Genomic DNA, 24,380 nt, shown 5'->3' with positions numbered 1-24,380 from the left:
TTTAATCTTCGCTACTGGTGAGAAGGTCTCATGAGTTTGAGTAAAGCCCTTCGCAACCAGTCGTGCCTTATATGTGTGTACTTTCCCATCCATGTCGGTCTTCTTCTTGAAGATCCATTTGCACCTGACTATCTTACAAACGGTACAATGTCAACCAAGTTCCAAACTTGATTGTCATACATGGACTGAATCTCGCTGTCCATAGCCTCTTTACATTTTATAGACTCGGGGCCTGCCATAGCTTCTTTGTAGTTGTTAGGTTCATCCAGATTTACCAGTGTACTATCACTGATAAATGTATCACCTTCAGTTGTTATATGAAAACCATATAAAACAGGTGGAACACTAACTCTACTGGAACGCCTGAGAGGTACGGACTCGTCAATTGGTTCAACCGGAGTTTCCTCCTCGGCTTGAGTTCTAGTGTTTGAGGTTCCTTCACCGCTTGACTCTTGAATCTCTTCAAGGTCAATTTTCCTCCCACTGTCCCCTTGGCATATAAGTTCTCTCTCAACAAAGACTCCTCTCCTCGCGATGAAAACAACATTGTCACTCGGTCTGTAGAAGAGATATCCAAAGGACTTTTACGGGTAGCCAACGAAAATACATCGCGCACTCCGAGGATCGAGCTTGTCATGAGTCTTGCGTCTCACGAAAGCCTCGCAACCCCAAAATTTGATGTGGTCTAACGAGGGAACCTTCCTTGTCTACATCTCGTGAGGTGTTTTGGAAACATTTTTAGTAGAGACTAGATTAAAGATATAGGCGGTCGTCTCTAAGGAATACCCCCAGAATGAGATAGGTAATGAAGCTCGACTTATCATAGAACGAACCATGTCTAGCAAGGTTCTATTGCGCCTCTCAGCCACACCATTAAGCTGTGGTGTCCTAGGTGGCGTCAATTGTGAAACAATTCCACATTCCTTAAGATAGTCAAGGAACTCGATACTAAGATACTCTCCTCATTGATCAGATCGCAACATATTTATCTTCCTGCCCAATTGATTCTCCACTTCTTGCTTAAACTCCTTGAACTTTTCAAAAGTTTTTGACTTATGCTTGATTAAGTAGACATAGCCATACCTACTATAATCATCAGTAAAAGTCACATAGAAGCGGTTAGCATCCCTTGTGGCGGTTCTGAATGGTCCACACACATCAGTGTGTATGAGATCCAACAGACCTTCACCTCTTTCACAAGTACTAGTGAAGGGTGACTTGGTCATCTTTCCAAGTAAAGAAGATTCGCAAGTGTCATACGAATTCAAGTCAAATGACTCCAAGACTCCATCCTTTTGGATCTGGGCTATGCGCTTCTTGTTGACATGTCCAAGACGACAATGCCACAAGCATGCCTTATCCAAATCATTGGAATAATCAATGTGTAACACATTATGTAACACCTGATTCCTGGTACGAATTTAATTTAAGCATTTCTGTTTTCCTGGGACTCGACGAGTTGGAGGCCCAACTCGTCGAATAGTGTCGTGATCTGCGGGCATTTTAAGTGACATGTCCAAGACGACAATGCCAAAAGCATTCCTTATCCAAATCATTGGAATAATCAATGTGTAACACATTATGTAACACATGATTCCCGGTACGCATTTAATTTAAGCATTTCAGTTTTTTCTGGGAGTCGACGAGTTGGAGCCCCAACTCGTTGAGTAGGGTCGTGATCTGCGGGCATTTTAAGTGACCTACTCGACGAGTCGGGAGACTGACTCGGCGAGTAGGTGCTGTTTGAGGGAAACCCTAAATCCAAGGGTTTTCACCCTATTTAAACGCCTTATTGCAGCCTCCATTGTCCCTTATGCTCCCATAACACCTCTTATCGAAACCCTAGCCGCTTTGAGTGATCTAAGGCCATTTTTGGTGCTTTTGGGTGGTTGTGAAGCTTGGAAGGAAGGGAGAAGCTTGGGAATTCGAGTTGGGGCTTGTAGATCCAGAGATCTTATTCCATCTTCAACTCAACCAAGGTAAATGCCCCCTGTTTTGGTCTTTCTTTTGGTTGTTCATCTTTAAGGCTTAGATTTTGGGTGCATTTAGGGCTTTCTAAGCCATTTCCGGATTTGTGAAGTGATTCATGGGGTTCTCCTTTTAGATCTGAGTCATTGGAGGGGTCTCATGGCATAAAGGTGCCAACTCTATGGCCATGAGAGCCCCATGCACATTGTAGAGCACCTTTTATGGATTTTTGAGCTAAAAACCCCATGCATGTGCACCATGTTTGGAACTTTACGTATAAAATGGACATTAAGAGGCCAAATCTATGATTTTGACGTGTTAAGACCCATTTAAATCGACTGTATAGTAAGGGTCAAGAAGGGACTCAACGAGTTGTTCTTGGAAATCGGCGAGTCGGTGTGTAATGACCACTAAATCCTTTCTGTGGTTGGACCAGTGGCTCGGGAAGGAAGTCCCGTAATTGTTTAGACTTGTAAAGGGGGACCTGGGAATCATGGCACTTGACGAGTGTATGAACAGACTCGGCGAGTCCAAGGCAATCTCCCAACCTTTGAAGTTGGACTCGACAAGTTGTTCTACAACTCGGCGAGTTATAGACCGGACACGTTCTTATGAGGGAGATGAACTCGCCGAGTTGAAGGAAGAACTCGACGAGTCGAATGGAGATGGTCCCGATGTTTTGGATGAAGGAAAACTCGACAAGTTCTCGCTAGACTCGACGAGTGGTGTCGAGGTTGTATCGGATTAGTAGAGTATGGACTCGGCGAGTTGGCGGGCCAACTCGGCGAGTCAGGTCAACTGGATGTTGACTTTGACTGGTTATGGTATTGACCCTGGTTAGGGTTGCATGTTCTGGTTGATGACATGAGAACTGTCGTGTAGGGACTGAGGAGTCGAGGAGAGTCGATCTTCGCGTAGAGGACGGTTCAGACACTACAGGACATCGAGGTGAGTTACCTTCCAGTAGGGGTGGGTCTAAGGCCACAATGCCGACCCACCAACAGGGGTAATTAGTAGATAGTTTTCTTTGTGATAATTATCTAGGTCTGGTTATGTGATTTGGTTATGAGATATGCCCGTGTGATATTATATCTGTGTCAGTGGTAGTGACAGGGAATAGTCTTTCCCTGGCATAGGTCGTTAGGACCGAGGGGTAGGTCGGTACCTGATATGCCTGACTGTATGTTTACAGTATGCTAGTGGTAGGGGTGAAATAGTCCCCAGTTACCAGTTGAAAGATACTGACGGCAGTTACCGTTTGAAAGATACCGATGGTAGTTACCGGTTGAAAGATACCAATGGCGGTACCGGTTGAAAGATATCGATGATAGTTACCGGTTGAAAGATACCGATGGCAGTTACCGGTTGAAAGATACCGACGATATTATATGATATGTGGTATGATGGGGGAACTCACTAAGTTTTGTGCTTACAGTTTTGGTTTGGTTTCAGGTACCTCTTTGTTGAAGGGGGAGGAGCCGGCGGTGTAGCAGCGCATCACACACACATGGTTTTTGCATAGTTTTCTGGGATTGTACTCTGATATTTATTACATTCTGATGATATGGGTTTTGAGAGATGACATTACGGTATTATATATTGATATGATTTTAGCAATGTTTTGGCAAGTTATTTTATAATTCACAAAATTTAAAAATGAAATTTTTGGTCTCGAAATTTGGGATGTTACACATTATTTCCTAAGTTATCTACAACCATCACAGTTTCATATATACCATTGCAAGGTAATGCTTCAAAATAAAATACACCATTGTAATAAGCATTAATACCACCAATTTCATTATTTAAAGAAAATGTAAAACCTTGTTTATACAAACTGTGAAAGAAAATAATATTTCTCGCCATATCGGTCGAGTAACAACAATTATTCAAATCTAAATCTAAACCATTACTAAGCAATGAAGAATAAACTCCAATCTTGGTTACATGCTACACTTTCCTATTTCCCATGATTAAGTTTATCTTCCCGTTCTCCACATCCCTACTTCTTTTTAGTCCCTGCAAATCAGAACAAATGTGAAATTGACATCCTGCATCAAGGACCCAAGAATTAGCTTGTGATAAGTTATTAGATTGAATAGTGTAAATACCTGCAAAGGAGGGCTTGATCTTGTCATCCTTTATGTCCTACAAGTACTTGGGGCAGCTTCGTTTCCAGTGCCCTTTTCATGGCAGTGGAAGTACTCGGCATCCTTCGGATTGGAAGAGGGATTAGCAGAACCAACTTTGGTCCCACTTGAAGAGGATCCATCAAGAGACTTTCCCTTGCAGCTCTTGTAGGGATCCTTCCTCTTCTTTCCCTTCCCATGACTGATTGCCTGAACATGGGCAGAAGTAGTAGTAGGAGTAGACACAACCGACTTGCCTTTAACCTAGACGAGAGATAGTGACTCTCCGAACCCCAGATCGAAGAAACAACGACCTTTAACCGTTTTCTGATTTGGATTAAATAGCGACAACCACTAGCTTCGTAAGTCGGACCAACATCTTCGCCTAGGATGAAACCCTAACTCAAGCCACCACTGGTCAAAGAATCACCAAAAAACAAGATCGAAACCCGAACGTTGGCAGAATAGGAGCGATCCATAGATCAGACGACAACCACAGGCTCTGATATCATATACAAAATATGAATCGATCAATAATGATATACATGAATAGAACTTTTATTAAGCACCAGCTCGTTTTCAATAGACTCTTTACAACTCAAATCCTTACTACAAATTCCTAACCTAACTCTTTATGTAACACTCAACGATTACAAGAATAAAGAGAGTAAACACATGAAACGCTAATTTGAGAATGAAGACGAGAGAGGCGGATGAGAGAATGAACACACACTACTCGTCTCAACCCTAACCCTTGTGATATATACTTGGAATAAGAGTTGACCAGAAAGATAAACCCACTCCATCTTCAACCCGCGTGTAAATACCTGAGTTCCTGAAAATAGAAAAAACCTTCCTATAAACATTTGACATAAACAACCCACAAATAAGAAATTGTTAACAAATTAAACCTAATACAATAAAATGTTAGTTTGAACACTTACATATTTTTAACACTCTCTAAAAAATTTCAATACTTTCTAAAAAAAAAATTAAGTAACCTAATAAACGTAAAATCAATAATCCAGCAAGTAAATGTGCTGATAACCCTTTTTCAAAATATCCTTCGATTAATCACCGATATAGACGATGTACCAAATAAATAAAGAAAAATTAAATATCCTCCTATAATTTCTTCCTATCATCCTCTTACCCATGTCAAACGATGACATGTATTATATTTAAATTTCGTTAATAATATTTTAATCCGCTTGTCACAAAAAAAAATAAAAAAAAATTATGACAGGATATTTAATTTCTCATGAATAAAACTTGTGGTTTGATTAGTTTTCTGATCCTTCTCTCACTTTAGGAAAAGGAAAAAGATCATCGACTCACAACCCCGAATGATTCCATTTCACCCCCAAATCATATAAATAAAACCCTTACCTTCGATATCACCTATTCCGACCGGCCAACTACCATTTTGTTCGGAAAAATATCCACGCTGCCCCGCTCCATTGTCATGATTCTACCATCAGCATCGACCATCGATCTAAACACAGTCCTTCCACCTTCTTCTCCGTTAGAACCCTAATTTACCAACCTAATTTATCACATAAACTAATAATTTCGTTATCAATAAACCCACTACCGGTGATGACGACAATAGAAGGGCAAGACAGAGTCTTGGCAACGAGGTGAAAGTGGTTTTAACTGGATTTGGTGAAGCTGCCATCGGAACATTCATGGAGTTCGAGAATGCCGTCAAGGGTGAAAATTCCAAAAGGGCTTTACAAGCGGTGAGATTCATCCTGTTACACCGTATGCCATGAATTACATCAAAGTTACTGGTTGATTATAGAGTTCGTTAAACACCCTTTTACCAAACATTCAAGAACATGATCCGTGCTGTAAGGAAGCTGATGATATCGACAGCGGTGATACTCTCTCCCCTATTTCTTGCTGTTTGCTTTCTCTAATCACTTGTTTAGAATCAAACCTCGATGAAAAATCAAAACTTTACACTTGATACATATTTTTGATGAACAACATTCTAACTACATTGATCAAAAGTTAAAAAAACTCTGAGCTTTTGGGGGACAGATGGATCCGTAAACACTGATGGCAAATTTGTCATGGGGAAGGCGTTGTTGTGTATGAAAGACACGGAATTGGTGGTGTTGGGTCAAGTAACACATTGAAGCTGATTTTAAAAGAAAATTTCAAGAACTTTAATGTGTGTTTTGAAGAAATTTAAAGGGTAGTCACTTTGGAAGGTACCAGATGATCAACTCTTTGAAGAACTTTGAATATCAATATCTGAGAAAGTTCTTCCTAAATATCATGCATTTGTAGGAAGACATGGAAGTCAATTTGAGAATGGAAGACATGCTGGAAAATACTTAAGGTACAATCCTGATGATTAGGAGAATCATTTGTTAGACTTATTTGAAGGGAAGACTGCTGTTTTAAACAACATAAGAAGAAAAGGTACATAGGAATTATGCAATAATGCAAAAAGACTATTTGTTAATAGGTATGTATGTTTACTGCTTCTAGTTATCTTTTGAGTCCAAGTTGATGATGATGATTGACAATATGCAAGATGTGATTATAATCATCCGAGACGTTTTTGGGTTATCATAGGAACGCTGATAGATGTTCTCCTTAAGAAGGATATGATCATACGTCTTATATAAATCTAGTCTAGTTAAAGAACTGCGTGAGGGTATGCTAAATCGTGGGGTTCTATACCCCTTGTGTTAATTGAAAAACAACAATAGACAGACAGAGTTTAAATTTTTACAAATAGGATCCCTATGTTAATATCCCTTGATATTTTTCAAAAAAAAAAATCAACGTGTCCCAGCAGCAACTTTTCTTAGCACCGGGCAAAGGGCTCTCATCATCATTAGACTCCTACACCCCAACCTCTTTGCCCTTAATTTGCTTTCGTTTGATACTTGTTCAACTTATCCATTGCCACCTGTCTATCTTTCGGCTCCCACGTCCTCCTCGTCTCTAACCGAACCAAAATCCTCCCTAAAATAAAATGCTTCCAAATTAATTAATGGAAAGCAAAACTATCCTTTTAATAAATTTAAAACCTCGAGCATGGAGCCATTGATGCTATATTAGCTTCCGGATCAATCTAAGTAACCAACAACACAGTTCCAGTCCAAGTAAACAACAGCATAGTTCCTGTCTTGACCTTTCACTTTTCATTCAAACGTATCCTTCTCCTCGATAACTGCCCTAAACTCCATGGGCCCACTAAGTGTGATTTCACTCAAATGCATTGCTGCTTCCTAACCATAATCATCATCTAAAGTCAGTACCTTACAGCTAGCAAAGTTGAGCCAGCCCAGGTGTAGACGAAACTGACGTATCTAATCTACCAGCTAGCAAAGTTGAGCCAAAACTGATGTATCTAATCGATGTAAAACACTTGGAAATTGTCTTTGCCATATGGACCACTCAACTATCACATCATCAAAAAGTAAGGCACCCTTGGAAGGAAAAAAGAATGGATGTTGTTATTACCATTTCCATGAGTTATCGCCCTTTTTGGGACTAAAGGCGCCAAGTAGGGTTGAGATTTAAAGAAGCCAAAGGAGTTTGTTGGATCTGTTATATTAATTCAGAACTACTAAAGTATTACACAAACAAAAAAATATGTAGCATAATTATTCTAGAAGGGCTCCAGGGGCAAATCAGAAAAAGTGGCTAAATATATGTAGCATAATTATTCCCTTGGGATTGTCTTGTGTTTATTACATCATTCAATTGAATCTGTTTTACTTTCCATTTCATTCATCTTCTTCCTTAATATCTTCCTGCTTTTTGCTTTTCTTAATTTTCATTATCACTAAATTTCTGTTCTTCATCAATCTGAAACAACTTGGACATAGAATTTGCCTCCTCCATTCACAACAACATTAATTTCTTCTTTTTGTTTTTTTTTTTGTCGGCATTGGTAACTTCCACATAACTTTCCCATTTCTGCAACATTTTTATAAATTTAGAGATTAAAAATTATGATATTAATTATAGTGCAAAACTGTGATATACTTTCTGCAGCCTGAGTAAGAAGATGAAACTCTGGAATTCTATTAGCACCGAATGTCTTAAGTCCAACTTCTAGTAGAAGATAAGCCACTGTGACATTAGTTTTTGATTCCCATAATGTCCCTATGAACATTCTGGTTCTATCATCTGTTTCCACTTCAATCTGATATCAAAATAATTAAATTATGGTTTTTTTGAATCATTTATTGTAATTAATTAAAAAATAAATAAAGTAAGTGAAATTACCTCAACGTTCATCTGCATGATCTTGCATCCCATAAGGGCAATAACTTCATTGGAATCTAACACCGGATAATGAAAAAGGCAATGCTGCATGTCTCTTTTGGAACAAAACTGTTTGAATCTGTGTCAACTTAGTCTTCTTTGCTTCAATTTCTACAACCTTTAACTTCCTCCTGGCTTCATCTTCCATCATACTCCCATTCCACTCAATATATTTTGCATATCCCTAATTCAAATAACCACAATTTATTATAATAACAGTTTAAAGAAAGTAGGTTACCATAAATAACGAAAATTACATTTTCAGTAACTTCCATCGCCAGGTCATTAATTTGCTGACTCGCCATCAGAGATCAGACTAGTACACAGAACCAATCAGATTGCTAAACTTGTCAACACCCTCAACAACAATGCGGACGTGTTCAATAATAAACAAAAATCAAGGTGTACATTTTTATGTGTTGATTTAATTAGGGAAACTTGAAAAATAAGAGATTACTCACGCATCTCTGTGAAATGTTTAGTTTGTCACCCAAAAGCATAAGGGAAACTTCATTCAAGGCTGTGATTCTTTGGGCTGATGTTAAGGGCCCACGAGACTTTGAATTGGTTTCTTTTGATGGGACTTGGATTGGTAGTGTAGGTTCTTGTCTTGTCTTTCTTCCCATTGAGGGTGCCTAGTAGTTACTTTTAAAAAAAGTATGAATTTGTTATATAAAGAATACGTTACTTGATTTTATGAATATGTATAAAGATAATAATGTGGTGTATCTGGATTCCAGCATCGAAAACTTGGATAAACTGAAATTTTGGAACAAGAGAGAGCTTCCATCACCAACTTGCTCAACAATGACTTCCATGGGTTTGCTTTTGTGTCAAGGTTCCTAATAGCTGCATCAACAACTCCCGGAGACTAAACACCCATCTTCAATATCACATGTCATAAATTCAACTTTTCGATATCAAATTTTTTTAAGGTAACAACAGTAACTAACCCTGTTCCATAAACCAACTGCCTGTTGACTGGCTTTTTCCAAAAAAAGTGTTTAAAACCAAAATCAGTTATCAGATCAAATCTACTAAATAAATACACAATGCTTGCTTTTCGGAGCAATTCCATAAAAAAGCTGAACAAGCCCTTTAAATTACAAATTATGTTACCACCCAAAAATGATTCTTCCTCTCGGCCATCCTTTAATTCCAGCTAAATATCTGAAAAATATAAGACATCAACATGGACCGTAAAATAATAAACTCTAACAAAGTAACGTAGAAAAAACCAACATTTCCTTGTTGTTGAGAACTTCACACAAAAAAAAAAAAAACCAAAAAACAAAAAACAAAAAAAACAAAAAACAAAAAAAAAAAACAAAAACAAAACAAAAAAACAAAGATTTAAGATAAAACCGCTAACATCCAATCTATTATTAAAAAAAAATAGTCAAAACCTAATTGAGTAGCTGTGAATAGATGATACTTTCAATAAAAGGGTCCGACTTGATCGCAGCGCAGCCACCCATGTTTCTGCAATATGATGATTTTGGGATTGTACTCTAATGACTCTTTTATTATGATATACTTTTAAATGTTTATATAAAAATATAATTGGTGTTTTTGTTGAATTAAAAATAATTTTTTTACCTCAATTAAACGTTACATGTTAGGTTTTATTCAAAAATAGTTTATAATAAACTACGAGTTTAGCAACAAAATGATTTCAAAATAAATATACATAAAACCATTTTAACCTACCAATGATCATTTCACAAAGCATGGAAAGATTAAATCAACCATAAAAAAAAAAAAAAAACCATAACATTTGAAGACTTTGATTCTCATGGGATATAGGAAGTTGATTGAGGCAAAAACTATAAAGTAGAAACTCTCTATAATGTATCCACTAAGGAAGAGAAAACCTCTTCAAGATACTAGTCTTCACTAGTATGTAAGCATCTTAATCCTTAAAGAACTAATACCAAATTAGTGTTGAGGAGAAGGTCTTATTAAATTACCAAACACCCAAGTGTTCTTCAAAATAAAACTAAAGAGGAGAGGGGCCTTTCCTCGCTTCTGTCTTTTTTTTTATAGATCAGTTCACGATCGGAGAATTGGGCGAGGCAGTGTTTGGGGGAATAACTTTACCTGTGGGTGTACTCAGCGACGCATTGATGGAGGGATGAATTGAAAGAAGCCCAATATCTATTTAAAAAGAAGTTAGGGAATAAACACACATAAGCTCAAACAATAGGGACCATTCGTGTAAATTCCTCTAATCAATAGCTCACAAAAGAAAAGATAAAAGAAATTTAAAAGGGTATCATAGTCTTTTTTATATGGACTGTGCGACCAAACACGATCAAAATTGAAGCTACAGGGACCATCCGTGATAATAAATTTATTTAGGGAAAATTGATATTTAAAAAAATCACAACCGAAGTTTTTTGTTTTTACTTTAATTATAAAAAAAAAAAAAAACCTCTTGGAATATCCTCGTTTACATCTGGTATAAAAACTGTCGTTTATTCGCTCTCCAGCGAGACGAAAACAGCGCCCTCTTTGAAAACCCTTATTTTGACTGATCAGAAGAATTCTCCGATGGAGTCCGGAGGGAGCGAAACAAGTCGGAAACGTAAAGCTGATGATCTTAATCAGAGTTAGTATCTCTCTTGTTCAACCTCGATACCAGGAGATGGGAGATGGTATTGTATTGATTGTAGTTTAATTTCAACTTTTGGTTGTTTCAGAGTCTCCTTTGGTTCTTTCAGAGTGTCCTTTGGTTGTTTCGGACTCTCTTGCTGAGTTCTTTGCGGAGAATAAGAACATTGCTGGGTTTGACAACGTATTGCGTAATCTCGTATATGTTTTGTTATGAATGATTGAGTATAACTTGACTTGATGTAATCTATTACGAGATACTATAAAACATCAAAGGCAATTAGTTGTTGTTATGTATTTAACGTTTTATATGTTGTATTTGAGTTTCAGCCTGGAAAATCGCTTCTGAGTACGGTGAGAGAACTTGTTGAAAATGCACTTGATTCTGCAGAGTCCATTGGGGAGCTTCCAAGGGTCGAAGTAACAATGTAAGTGTTAATAATAGTATATGTTATAGTTGTATTTTTATCATATTGTTTTTTGTATGTATCACAGTGAGGAGATTAATAGAAGCATGATTGATGACGATGTTGAGACAGTAAAGGATAGTGAGGTTTGTATACACAGATTTGTGAATAGATTTGAAACACTAAATTCTATTTAAACTTTCACATAAGTCATTTTTCTTGTTATTATCTTATCAGAAACGGCTTGGCAAAAATTCAGCACTTGGGAAGAAAACTGCTGCAAAACCCATGAAGGGCCCCTCAAGTTATTACAGGGTGACTTGTAAGGTGTGAAGACAACATAATATTTTCCATTTCAAACCTTGTATTACTGTATTGGTTTCATCTTTTACTCCCATAAATTATTATACATTTTGAAATTTGTATGTAGGATAATGGAAAAGGAATGCCCCATGACGCTATCCCGGATATGTTTGGACGAGGTTTAGTTATCCAATAAGTTGTAGTTTAAGTTTCTTTCTATAGCATTGTCATGTTACTCTTTCTAGCTAACATATAAAGATGATGCAGTTTTATTGAGGAAAAAGTATGGGGTGAAGCAAACATGTGGAAAATTCGGACTTGGTGGTGCAAAAATGGTATATATTTGTTTGGTTCTTTCAATCTAACTTTTATATGTCATGGTGATGATGTATATTTGTGTCTTTCAGGTATCAATATGGTCAAAGATGAGTACAGGAGAACCTATTGAGATATGCTCATCGATGAAGAATGAAAATTACGCTACGCGCTGCATTCTGGATGTAGACATTTATAGGTATTGTTCTTAAATGTTATTTTTTTGAATTAAATATTATAATCTTTTGATTGAAAATTTTCCATGATCAGAAACACTCCTCATATCCATTTACATGAAAAGATAGGTGGCATGGAGAATTGGCATGGAGCTGAGATCAAAGTTATAATTGAGGGAAACTGGACAGCATACGGTGTATGTAAATCATGTATCATTTTTGTTCAATGTAATTATCTCTTAAATTAACATATATGTATGCAGTCGAAGATATTGGAGTATATGCGCCAAATGGCAGTTATTACTCCTTATGCAGAATTCAAGTTTCGATTTGTTGCAGTTACACCAGAGTGAGTAGAGTCTTTTTGTATAAAAACATAATTTCACATCTTGTTTGTTGATTAAAGTTTGTTTTCCTGTAGTGAAAATGGTGTGGTGGAGAAAAGTTATCCAAGATTGACAGAGGAAATGCCTACAGTTCCTGTAGAAACAAAGTACCATCCATCAGCTGTGGATTCGCTGCATATCATCCAACGCCTGATTGGTCAAACTAAAAATCAGAATCTTCTGGAGTTTCTTCAGCATGAATTTGTTAACATTCCCAATGAACAAGCTCAAAGATTAATCGGTATGTATCAAACAATTTTACTACACACTCACTTGTTTTTTAAAAGTTAATCTTTATCATGATGATGTTTTATTTATACAGCAAAAATGGGTCCCGATGTCACCTCCGAAACACAAGTCAACTCTTTGACTCTCCTACAAATTGCTTACATGCATCACTTGTTTCAACATACCAAATTTGATGATCCTAGTGGCAATGTATGATATTTTTTCCTCCTCTAAACATATATCTATCTAAGAGCTTCACCCATTAAGATCATAAAAATAACTTAATGCTGCTTCTTTCTAGTGTCTTGCACCTTTAGGAGATGAATCCTTTTGCGAGGGTATATATAAGGTGCTGCAGCCGAAGATGGTTGCAACATACACTGCAAAAAGGTAAAAATCCATCCATATCTTATAAATACACTCATAATCAACCATGTATTAAAAAATGGCTACATTTCAGTGCTCAAGTATATCAAGGACACCCGTTCATTGTAGAAGCTGGAGTTAGTCTGGGAGGAAAATATTTCAAGCAGGTGGGTTGAGTGAGTTTGTTTCTGTGTGTGTGATTTTGTGTAAAATCACACTAATTAATAATAATAATAATAATAAGTAAAAAGATTTTCACGTTTGAAAATTCTAGGGTATAAATATCTTCCGGTTTGCAAACCGTGTTCCGTTGCTGTTTGAGCAAGATGCTGATGTTGTCACCACAACTGCCATGAAGAGAATCAAGTAAGAGTTGCTGTTTTATGTTTTATAATCTTCACTTTTACTAGCAATTTTTTAATTTGTTGTTATGGAATTTTCAGGTGGGAAAGATACAAAATTTTTAAGAAGCAGGAAAAAATTGGCGTTTATGTTAACATTGTAAGCACAAAAATTCCATTCAAAGGGTCTGGAATGGAGTATATTGGAGATGACATAAGCAAGATTATTGCTAAGGCTGTCAAGGTCTATTCTCAATTTTATTTTTATTTTTAATATAATATAATAATGTTAATTTTTATTTTGCTTCCTTATTAGGCTAATAATAATAATGTCCTGTATGTTATTTTCTAGACTTGTCTTGAAGATTGCTGCAACCAGCTCAGGTCTCTAGACCTTAAAAGAAATATGAGTTTGTAAGTTGATCATCTTTTATATCTGTGAGATATTAATTACTTTTGTTTTTTTCTTTCTCTCAAGTTAATTGCTAATAGTTTATGTTTTTATATTGGCTGTAGCTACATTGATCAAGCTGCAACTGCTTGTGCTAGCATAATGGAGATTCGCCCAGACTTGAATGGTCCAGATACTAAAGTATGGACAAAAGAACAGCTGGTTCGAGATTTTCGTGAGGATTGTAAAAAGGTATCTAAATATTTTAAAGTTTTGCTTTGCTTTAATAATTATTTCTAAATTTGATTCTTGTTTCTTTGTGTTAGGCGGGATTAATAACAGATTAGATGGCAATGGAATCAATGCTTTTTGGAGCTTTTGTTCATATGGGTAACAGTTTGCATCAGAAAGGAACAAAGGTTATGGGACTTTTTGTTTTCTTTTGTTCATCTGGGTTTTTTGGATGTTTGAATTAGGGTTTGTTTATGTCACTACTACAAAAAACAGTAATACCGACGGCCAAATCCGTCGATAATCCGTTGCTCATACTCTTACCGACGGAATTGTAACAGACCAAAATCCGTCGGTATATTCTTGTCACTAATTGTTTGTAAAGGATTTCCGACGGCTACGACAAATTTTTAGCGACGGATTTTTCCGTCGGTGATTAGTAACGGATCACCGACAGAATATTTTTTGCAACGGATTACCGACGGAATAAGTTTGCAACGGATTACCGACGGAATAAGTTTGCAACGGATTAGCAACGGTTTTCAACGGATTACCGACGGAATCTGGAATAACTTACTAACGGATTACCTACAGAATCTGGGAATAACTCACTAACGGATTACCGACAGATTTTGTTGTGACTGATTAGCGATGGATTTTGGCATTATTAGAAAAAATACATAAATTCATGAAAGAATAAAAGATAATTACATATTCAAAACAGAAAAAATATTAAAACATTCATCAAATTTATATTTTAAAACCAACAAAAATAAAAATAAAAAAGTCCAATACTAGACGTACATTAAATCCATACTTGACACACTTTACAGCTACATAAGTGGATTCAAACCCTACACAATTGAAAAATAAATATAAGTTTTAAAATTAACCTTGACAAGAACTATTTTGTTTGTCAATCTATTATTGTTGCTCCCAAGATCGATTTGCAAACCTCCACTTAGCAGCAAACTAATTGTTTCTAAGTCACTCGTTAGATTGATTGTCTATAGACAATAATTACAAACTTAAAATTTTTAAAGCATGTTTATAAAGGTAAATGATATGCTAAATAACTAATAAGTACTTAACGTATGACCTTTTGCTGAGTAAAGATGTATGTGGTTCCTCTTAGCTGCAAAATTGATATGATCGAGTCAAAGCCTATAGTTTCCCTCGGCAACACCTATACAACATCTATAAACCGGTAAAAAGCAACAAAAAATAGAAACAATACTATACCCATTAAGCCTTAAACGTTTTATAACTACAACATTTTGTGTGAACCACTCCTTTTATATATATATATATATATATATATATATATATATATATATATATATATATATATATATATATATATAGGGAGTGGTTCAAATGAGAACCACAAAAGATTAAAAACCCTAAGAACCTCATTTAACTAGTGTCATACCCGGCCGGTGGACGGATTGACAAATATATGAATAGTATTTTGATTTATCTTAAGCTTACTGCATATTACTTTCATTCATTTATATATTAGTTCAGATAAAATCACCCACAACAACAAACCAAGTAATATCTTATGGAAAAACCTAATAAGATCATTTGACAAATGGCACCCCAACAATAATGTGTATCGTCATAAGGACAAAAAAAACATGAATGTACCATGTCATTCCATACATTCAAAGATATCGAATAATAAATATGTCTAAAACCTAATATAAAAAGTTTAATCTACCTAATAATTTCAATTAACCTATAAAAAAACTGAGGACTACGATAATATGAAAACTGAAATTTGAAAATTGGAAGAGAAAGACAATTTAGAAAACAATGTCAAAAAACTTAAAAAGTAAAATGAATTCAACCAACATTATCATCTTCCGAAGACTCGTCACACAGTCGTGGAAGTCGACGCTTCATTGGTGTTATTGAGGATCCGATAAACGATTTTTCAGAAGAATCAACTTCAATAACAACACAAACATCCTAATTGTAAAAAAAATGGAAAATGAAAATAAGAATAATAACTAACAAAGTAATGTATCAAATGAAGTGTCAATAATAGTTGAAAGTTTGTACACAATATATTGTAACTTACTTCACTTTCTCCACCATCTTCTATTCCACATATGGGGATAGGTGTCTTAGACATATCATCTTCAATAGTATCATCACCAACCTAATTGAATAGATCAATAAGAAGAATAAGAAAACTTCAAATGTATCAAATGAAGTGACAATAATCGTTGAAATTTTGTTCAATATCGTAAGGAAAACAGAAAGTATACATAATATGTTGTAACTTACTTCACTTTCTGCACCATCCTGTAAACCACATATGGAGATAGGTGTCTTAGAAATATCATCTTCAATAGTATCGCCACCAACCTAATTGAATAGATCAATAAGAAGAATAAGAAAACTTCAAACATAAAAAAAATATAGAACAATAGTATAAAAAAATATAATAATACATCGTCACATCTGTCACTATCTTCCACATCCTTTTCATCAGATACACTTTTTGTAACACCATCATTTCCATTAGTATTAGAAGCAACCTAATTATAAGAAAATAACACAAGTAAAACCATATGTCAAAACATAAGTTACAAGTTACATTATTAAATATATTTCACATGTCTAACCTCAAACATAGCTGCCACAATAGCATCATCTTTCAGATTACCAGAAGCATCCTAGTAAGAAAAAATAAAAGATAAAAAATAAGAATATCAAATAATGTAATTGAACTAAATATATAACAATTTAAACTAAATTGAAAGAAAACATGGTATGAATTAATTATTACACTCAATATTATTTACTTTATAAATAAGCTTGTCAGAAACATCAACCTGATGATTATCACAAACGACCTAATAATTGTGCAAGTGAAATACATAAAGAAACATAAGATATAACGAATATAACTTATATATATAATTTGTAGTAAAAAATACAATAAGCAGTACCATTATTGTTGTTGTTGATGATTTAGGTGACACTGATTCAACAACATTTGTTTGAATTGGAAATAAACCAACATCATCCTAAGTATGCACACAAAAAAAAAACAATATGAAAGTAACAAATGAATAATTTCAATATGTAACAGAAATAAAATTGGTAAACAAAATATTATAACTTACATCTTTACATTCCGTATGATTTAATTCCGAAATAGAAGCACTGAAACCCTCATCTTTGACATTACGTAAGTCATCCTAATACGAAAAAAAATTAACAATGAACGTATTAAATTAAGATAATTTAAGAAAATATGTAGTTAAAATCATTTAATAAACGAAACAATATTTTTAGCAGTATTTGTAAATTTAAGATTATTTACATGAGAATTGCACTTATGAAAAACACAAACTCCTTGATAAGCAAACAAAAAAATAAATACAAAAACAAAAAAATACAGATTGTAAAATAATATATAAACAACACAATAAAAAATTTATAATGTAAGATCCAATAAACTTTACCGTTGATGCAGATGATGGAGACAACAATGATTCGACAACAGTTGTTTGCAATTGAGAAATGACCTCATTTGTAGGCAACGACTTTTCTAGGTTTGGAATTTTAAAAGTTGCACCATGGTATTTAGTAACCGTGAAACGACGCACATATTGTGGTGCCAAATTGTAATGGTCAATCTTAATTGAAAAAACAATACTTAGACCACATAACCTTTCAAACAGGAAAGTACGTACCCAATTAGGATCATTACCACCCTATAAAAACATAATAAAATAGTATTATATGTAAGCATTTGTGTGGGTGTTTCAATATATATATATATATATATATATATATATATATATATATATATATATATATATGTATGTATGTATGTATGTATGTATGTATGTATACAACAGTACCTCCAATAAATTCATATTAACTAATTCACCAACATGAAGGCCAATAAGTTAAGTAACATATTCATTAAAGAAAACACAACTCATTTGCTTATCATCATCAGCTACTTCAACTACCAACTTATACCTAAACAAAAGTTTTTAGAAACATCATATAAGTATTATTATTATTATTATTATTATTATTATATATATATATATATATATATATATATATATATATATATATATATATATATATGTATGTATATGTCTATATATAAACATACACTTGACGCGGGTTAATTATATTTTTCTGACATCCAGAACAAACATAGCGATTATCAACGAAAGTAGCCTTCTTATAGCATCTTGAACATTGGACGAACTTCCAATCATTAAACATATCTATGTCAATGATTGTTCCAACAACAGTGTACAGTGTACCCTTCATAAATGAAATATAGATATAATTAATTACATAATTACTATAATAATTCATATTTCATAGTAATAACATACCACCTCAATGACGCCTATTTGTATAGCAGTATACATATTTTCTATGGTTGCCACAGAAGGACGTTCAACTTGCCTCTCCGATTGAAGCAAGACATGCATCGCTTGACTATAATCTGACAACATAAAAAAGTAACGTATATTGATATATGTGTTAAAACAAATTAACAAATAACAAATATAATAACACGGTTACTTTGATTTGTATGTAGCAACTATGTCTATTGGAAGATTAAAATACAATTCAGACCCAACTGTAGTTCTCAAACTTGGAACACCTACAATAGTAACAAATATAAAATTTATATATATATATATATATATATATATATATATATATATATATATATAAACATAATTAACATCTTATTTATAAAAAAATGAAATTACACCTTTGAAGAATACAACTTTGCAAGCCGTTACAATGAGTATAATTTTCATCTCCTTAAAATTTTTGATATATTCATCGGTGTACTTCATAGCCAACTTACCCCACAATGTTATACTCACTTTCATATCACTGTACCAAATAAATTTAGTAATAACCATCAACCACTGTTGTAACATATTAAATTATCGCAATTATATATATATATATATATATATATATATATATATATATATATATATATATATATATATATATATACCTTAAAAAGCATTTACAAGATTTTGCTGAATTTTCAGAGGTACAATTTTTTATGCAATATATACAACCATTTTATGCCTTAAAATCTTACTTATATGGTCAAGAAAAAGTCAAAAAGTCAAAACTAAAGGAGGATAATCTCTTAAGTATATCATCGGAACAAACTCTTCTAAAGTAAGAATCAGTCAAAATTGAATCGGTATTTCCTCACATTATTCAGCCGATTGAATCGGTAAACAGGAGATACACTCTATATGATATCTCCTCTCTCAGTTCCGTCGACATGGTGTTGCCTTCAACTACTCACCATCGCCATCTCTCTCTAAAAAAACCCTAAAATCCATCACCACGTTGCCATCCCTCACATTCTGTCGAAAAAATCATCTTAAACCCTACCGATGTTGCCTTCTCTGCCACTAGGTACCCCTACTTCCTCGATCGTTTTGAAAGTCTTCCAAAAACTACCTTCGCCGTCACCACCGCTTCACCACTGGTAAATCAAGTTTGTTCCTTTTCCCCTTGGCTTTCTTCCTTGCAATTGTCTTCCTACTTTGTATCTACATTTCAGTACATACAAAGGTTAACCATATTTTACCACCACCATGGAAGCACTATCACTCATCTGGCCGTCAGCCACCAATTGTACTTTCGATCGAGACGCAGCCCTCCATAACCACCACATTCAAGGTAATAGATCTGAAGCAAAATGTTGTGCCCTTTTAATCTTTGGTACATGGACTGAGGAAACCTCAACCAAATCAGTTACCGTATAAGGTTTTATATATATTTATCTATCCTTTTTCATCTATGACGTTTAAAAATATTATTGGATGTTTGATTGTTTATTGATTTTTTGTTCAGGATGTTCAAAAATCGGCACATCCACATACACATATTGAGAATATTCCACACTAATGTTTGTTACGCTCATCTCTCTCTCTCTCTCTCTCTCTCTCTCTCTCTCTTGATCATGAAATCCGAAACATTATACGCTCTAGGTGGCAACAAACCCAACATCTTGACCAAATCCACAACATGGAAAAGATCACGAGTCACAATCTCCTCCATATTATGAAACAGTGGGTATAACCATCTAATGAAGGTATGTGTCCAAAAGTGCATACCTTGCTATTCTTTGCATTTCAGGTGAAGTAAGCAGCATCTGAAATGATCTCTATACTACTCCACAATAGGACAAGTAGTTTGCCTTTCTCTCATATTTTTGGTAACTGCTTTGGTATGATGCTTGCAGGTATGCCCTACCGGCCCCATGTTTGTGTGTATCTGTAGTAAATCTTTCCTGTTTAAGTTGTACCAATGGCATTTTTGTCCTTTTAACATTTCTTAAGTTTCTGGGGCAGCCTTAATAGCTATGAGTAGTGTGAAGCTTTGTTCCTAAATTAAGCCATTTTTCTGGTATTTTTGTCTGACTACAGGGTTGGAAGGATAGTTCTACTGAAATATGTTCAAATATGCTTCTGTATGGTTTTCCTGATATGGGTTAAATTTGTTCCTGCTATTCGCTTCAGAACAAACAATGAGCCATTTAAGGTTTTTATTTTTTTCATTCAGAATTTTCATTGAGGACTATTGTTAAATGATAAATATAACCCTGACTTTGTGGCTTAATTACTTGATGTTAATAGGCATCTATGCAAGGATTCACACAGAAAATAGTTAGAATGATGAATGCTGAAAACATGTTTGAATCACAGGAGGTCCAATCATCCTCTCACAGGTTCGAGTCTGGATCTGCAAGAATTTTCGAGCCATGGCATGCAGAAGATGAGGTGGATTTTTTTTTTTTTGTAATTTTGATGTTAATAAGTAAAACCATGTACTGCCATTTCATACTTTTACTTAGATTTTTCAGATTCCTTTTGTTTTTTCCCTTTTTGCAGAGTGTTCACTACAAGGGAACAGGGAAATCATCATATACTGATCCAAAAAACAGAGGTGGTAATTTTAGGCTTTAAATTTGTTTATTTGTATGTATTTATGTATGCAAGTGTATGTATGTGTGTGTAATATATGCAGTATTGCAGTCCATGATTGAACTGACCTTTACAACATCAAGATTGTGACAACTATATCTGTATTATTCTTGGCATTTAACAAGTTCTATGTCATTTGATGCTCAAAATTCTTACGCTTTTATTTTTAATTTTTTGTAAAATGATATTTTGTGCACCTTTAGGTCTATTTTTCATAATTCACTAGGGAAATTAGGGCAATACATGCTGATGTATATAGATTTTAGTCTTTATTATATATTATTTAAGAGAACTTGATATATACGTAATATTTTGCTATCTCAAAGCATGATTTTTTGCTGTGTCGATTCAAGTATTCATGAAGAAGACAGAGAGATTAGAGACCCATGATGTTTTTGAGTTTTGTTTGTATAAGACCTAAAGTATGCTGCTGTTTTTTGCAACTTTCCCAAAGTATGTTGTTGTTTTTGGGGCTGTTGGGACTGGGCCCATTTATTTTGTTATTAAAAACGAATGTTGTGATAATCTATTATTTTTCTATGTTTTTTTTGCTTTGTTTGTAAATTCATGTTAGTAGTTTTTTTTTATTACAAAAGGCATATGTGGATGTTGCTCATTGTGACAAATCTTAGCAAAAAAATTAGAAACTGCAATGAGGAGGGTTAAAATATAATATTAACAACATTCGTTATGTTATATCATTTCTTAACAAGTAATGATAACAAAGACGTACGTTTTGTTAGTGTAAAATTAATGATAATTTAGTTTTAATGTTTGTAATAGATTATTTGTATTTGTTTGATTCTTCTCCATGTTGTCGTTTGTAAAAAAACATAACATTAAATATTTGCTTTTTGATTTTGTAGTTTTATGATTTGGTAACATTGCTTGATTATTACTTTGGTACTTATTAAATATGTTAAACTAATTACCTCCTCCTTTACAAATGGATGCAAGTTATCTTATCTATTAGAAAAATAGATAATATATTTGTTATTTTATATTTTAAAAAATAAATTAAACCTTATAAATTTGATAGAATAATTTACCTATTTTCTCATATACAAAATATATACTAATAAATATAAGTTAGTTGTTTAAAATGCAATAACCACATTTTTTACAAGAATAAATATTATCTGAAAGTATATCCACTTCAATATTTCAAAATTATTTGAGAACTGTAAACTAAACGTGTTTTTTAATGAATTAATAAATGCATTTGCAAATGTAAATCACCATCTTCTTTAACATTTCTTGATGTTAACCGTGATAAGGATTTTTATCTTTTGAATTTGCACTTTCTTGACGAATATATCAAGTATAATTGTTGGAAAATACATTCTTATAGTAACTCATTTTTCTTATCCAAAACAACCAGAAATATTTATTTCTAACCAATTATAGTAAGGTATTTTTTATTTTAACATACAACACCAACATCATATTACTATTTACTCAAAACAACAACATACATTGTAAATAATATGTTAATGTTGTTATTTTTAAGAGTAAATTACACGATTGGTCCCTATGGTTTGGGGTAATTTTAAAAGATTTCGAAATTTCAAATATTACATCCAAAAACTCAAATTTTCATATATTTATTTTCTTAGAATATATAAATATTTGAATAATGTTTTAATAAAAACAATAAAAGATCTCCATCTAGACTTCGATTAGTCGTTTGACCGCAATCCATCGCCAATACCAATTAAGGTCTCCACCTAAGCGTCGATTTATCCATTATGCGTCTGTTGTGACAGAAAAACAACATAAGTCTTAATTATACTTAAAAAACAAAGATTTAATATGGTTTGTAATCAACAATGTACATTTATATATTATTATTTTCACGTTTGTACAGTTTGGCATGATGGTTGTAGATAAAGAAAATAGGTTACCAACTTTGATGTAAATGTACAAAAATATATGTTTCATATGTGTGACATGATTATTACTTTTATCATAACGTATATTTCATCTAAAAAAAGTTGTTTAATCAAATGTTGTATATAAAGAAGTGTTGCACGATCAATCATGTGTTCATGTATATTTATAAAGAATCTCAACATTTTACTTTTAATTCTTATTGACTTTGTTTTTGCTAGCATGACTCTCATTGATAATTGTTTAGATGTAGTTAAACTATTTGCGCAAAATAATCAATTTCTTGTAGAAAATAATTTCTAAAAAACTCTATTCACACCCGTTGTTTGGCGCGGGTGAACGGCTAGTATATATATATATATATATATATATATATATATATATATATATATATATATATATATATATATATATATATATACCTTTGATCAAAAGAACAATCTTTCGCAATCCAACTTTACATGAGTTAGATGGTCGTGCTGTTTCCTCAAAAGAACCCCACTCACAAAGATTCCCAATGACATCTACAATTTAATAAGAAGTTATTTAAGATTTTGCAATCCAATAACAAACGTAGAAAAACAATTTTAACCTGTAAGATATTTGTCGTCACAAACACGTGAACTAAGCTCATTGAATGGAAATAAATCAAAAACATAACGTTGAAAGAGTGTTGATGGCAAGTGGGAAGCAGCAATTGACGTATCAGCAAGAAATTGAATAAAGATGTCCTTACGAAGTGGCCGATATAATGATTGACAAGGTAAAACCGAGAATTTATATATCCTATAAACACATCCCTCTTGTACAACATCAGTAAACTTGCACATGAATGAACTTGCAATGGTTGCATGAATAGAAGATCCCTGTTAAATGCAAGTAATATCATAACATACAAAATCCATATCGTAATGCAAAGTCAGAAATACTTAATCAAATAAACTTACATTTTCATCACAAAGAATTAGATCTAAAGAGAAAACACGATCTGTTGAAGGGTTGTATGTTGTCCACTTACGTGAGACCATCACATGTACTTGCAACTTATCAGTAATGCTAGGCCTCAAATCACTTATCATCAGATAATTGGAACTGATCGTCATATCTTCCTATATAAATATCCATAACATATTGCAATCAAACCATCGATATCCAACAAAAATCAAAATTGCAATCAAACAATCGATATCCAACATAAAACAAAATTACTAATAAAGAAATTGACAAGAAATTCGATTTAGAACAGCACCAGTGTGATCATTAATCAGTGTCATCATTAGTGGATTAGTACATTCTTCAACAAACAAAAATTAACTAA

The 24,380-nt window shown here is 33.7% G+C and overlaps 2 protein-coding genes and 1 long non-coding RNA gene across 10 annotated transcripts; 2 read left to right on the top strand and 1 right to left on the bottom strand.

The window, feature by feature from the left end:
- The first annotated feature begins 10,840 nt into the window (after positions 1–10,840).
- On the top strand, positions 10,841–14,567 carry LOC145167252 (DNA topoisomerase 6 subunit B-like). 3 transcript variants are annotated; one of them, XM_079086388.1, is made up of 19 exons: positions 10,841–11,004; positions 11,096–11,205; positions 11,337–11,434; positions 11,502–11,559; positions 11,651–11,740; positions 11,844–11,895; positions 11,984–12,051; positions 12,124–12,230; positions 12,302–12,404; positions 12,471–12,556; positions 12,629–12,834; positions 12,916–13,031; positions 13,123–13,211; positions 13,282–13,354; positions 13,462–13,553; positions 13,631–13,772; positions 13,881–13,942; positions 14,045–14,171; positions 14,246–14,567. In XM_079086388.1, exons 1-19 carry the CDS (start codon positions 10,947–10,949, stop codon positions 14,264–14,266), a joined length of 1,758 nt encoding a protein of 585 aa, XP_078942514.1. In that variant the 5' UTR covers positions 10,841–10,946; the 3' UTR covers positions 14,267–14,567. The 3 variants fall into 3 exon arrangements, with proteins under 3 accessions (XP_078942514.1, XP_078942522.1, XP_078942531.1); XM_079086396.1 differs by having other exon boundaries at positions 10,842–11,004; positions 11,096–11,190; XM_079086405.1 differs by lacking the exon at positions 10,841–11,004 and having other exon boundaries at positions 11,122–11,248.
- Positions 14,568–19,231: 4,664 nt separating this feature from the next.
- On the top strand, positions 19,232–21,321 carry LOC145167218 (uncharacterized). 6 transcript variants are annotated; one of them, XR_013741022.1, is made up of 5 exons: positions 19,232–19,865; positions 20,040–20,094; positions 20,177–20,729; positions 20,825–20,968; positions 21,080–21,321. It is a non-coding gene; the product is annotated as an uncharacterized LOC145167218 (long non-coding RNA). The 6 variants fall into 6 exon arrangements; XR_013741021.1 differs by having other exon boundaries at positions 19,232–19,952; XR_013741019.1 differs by having other exon boundaries at positions 19,232–19,671; positions 19,747–20,729.
- Positions 21,322–22,261: 940 nt separating this feature from the next.
- On the bottom strand, positions 22,262–24,165 carry LOC145130597 (uncharacterized). The gene is made up of 4 exons (XM_079065373.1): positions 24,010–24,165; positions 23,655–23,928; positions 23,485–23,586; positions 22,262–22,311 (listed from the first exon to the last, which is right to left on the bottom strand). The coding sequence occupies exons 1-4, from the start codon at positions 24,163–24,165 to the stop codon at positions 22,262–22,264; spliced, it is 582 nt and encodes a 193-aa protein (XP_078921499.1).
- Between the last annotated feature and the right edge of the window lie 215 nt (positions 24,166–24,380).

Source organism: Lactuca virosa, chromosome 1, assembly GCF_052849685.1.
Source record: "Lactuca virosa cultivar CGN04683 chromosome 1, Lactuca_virosa_CGN04683_v6, whole genome shotgun sequence".
Classification (NCBI taxonomy): domain Eukaryota; kingdom Viridiplantae; phylum Streptophyta; class Magnoliopsida; order Asterales; family Asteraceae; genus Lactuca; species Lactuca virosa.
The sequence above is the reverse complement of the archived record's forward strand: the minus strand, read 5'-3'. Positions and strand labels throughout refer to the sequence as shown.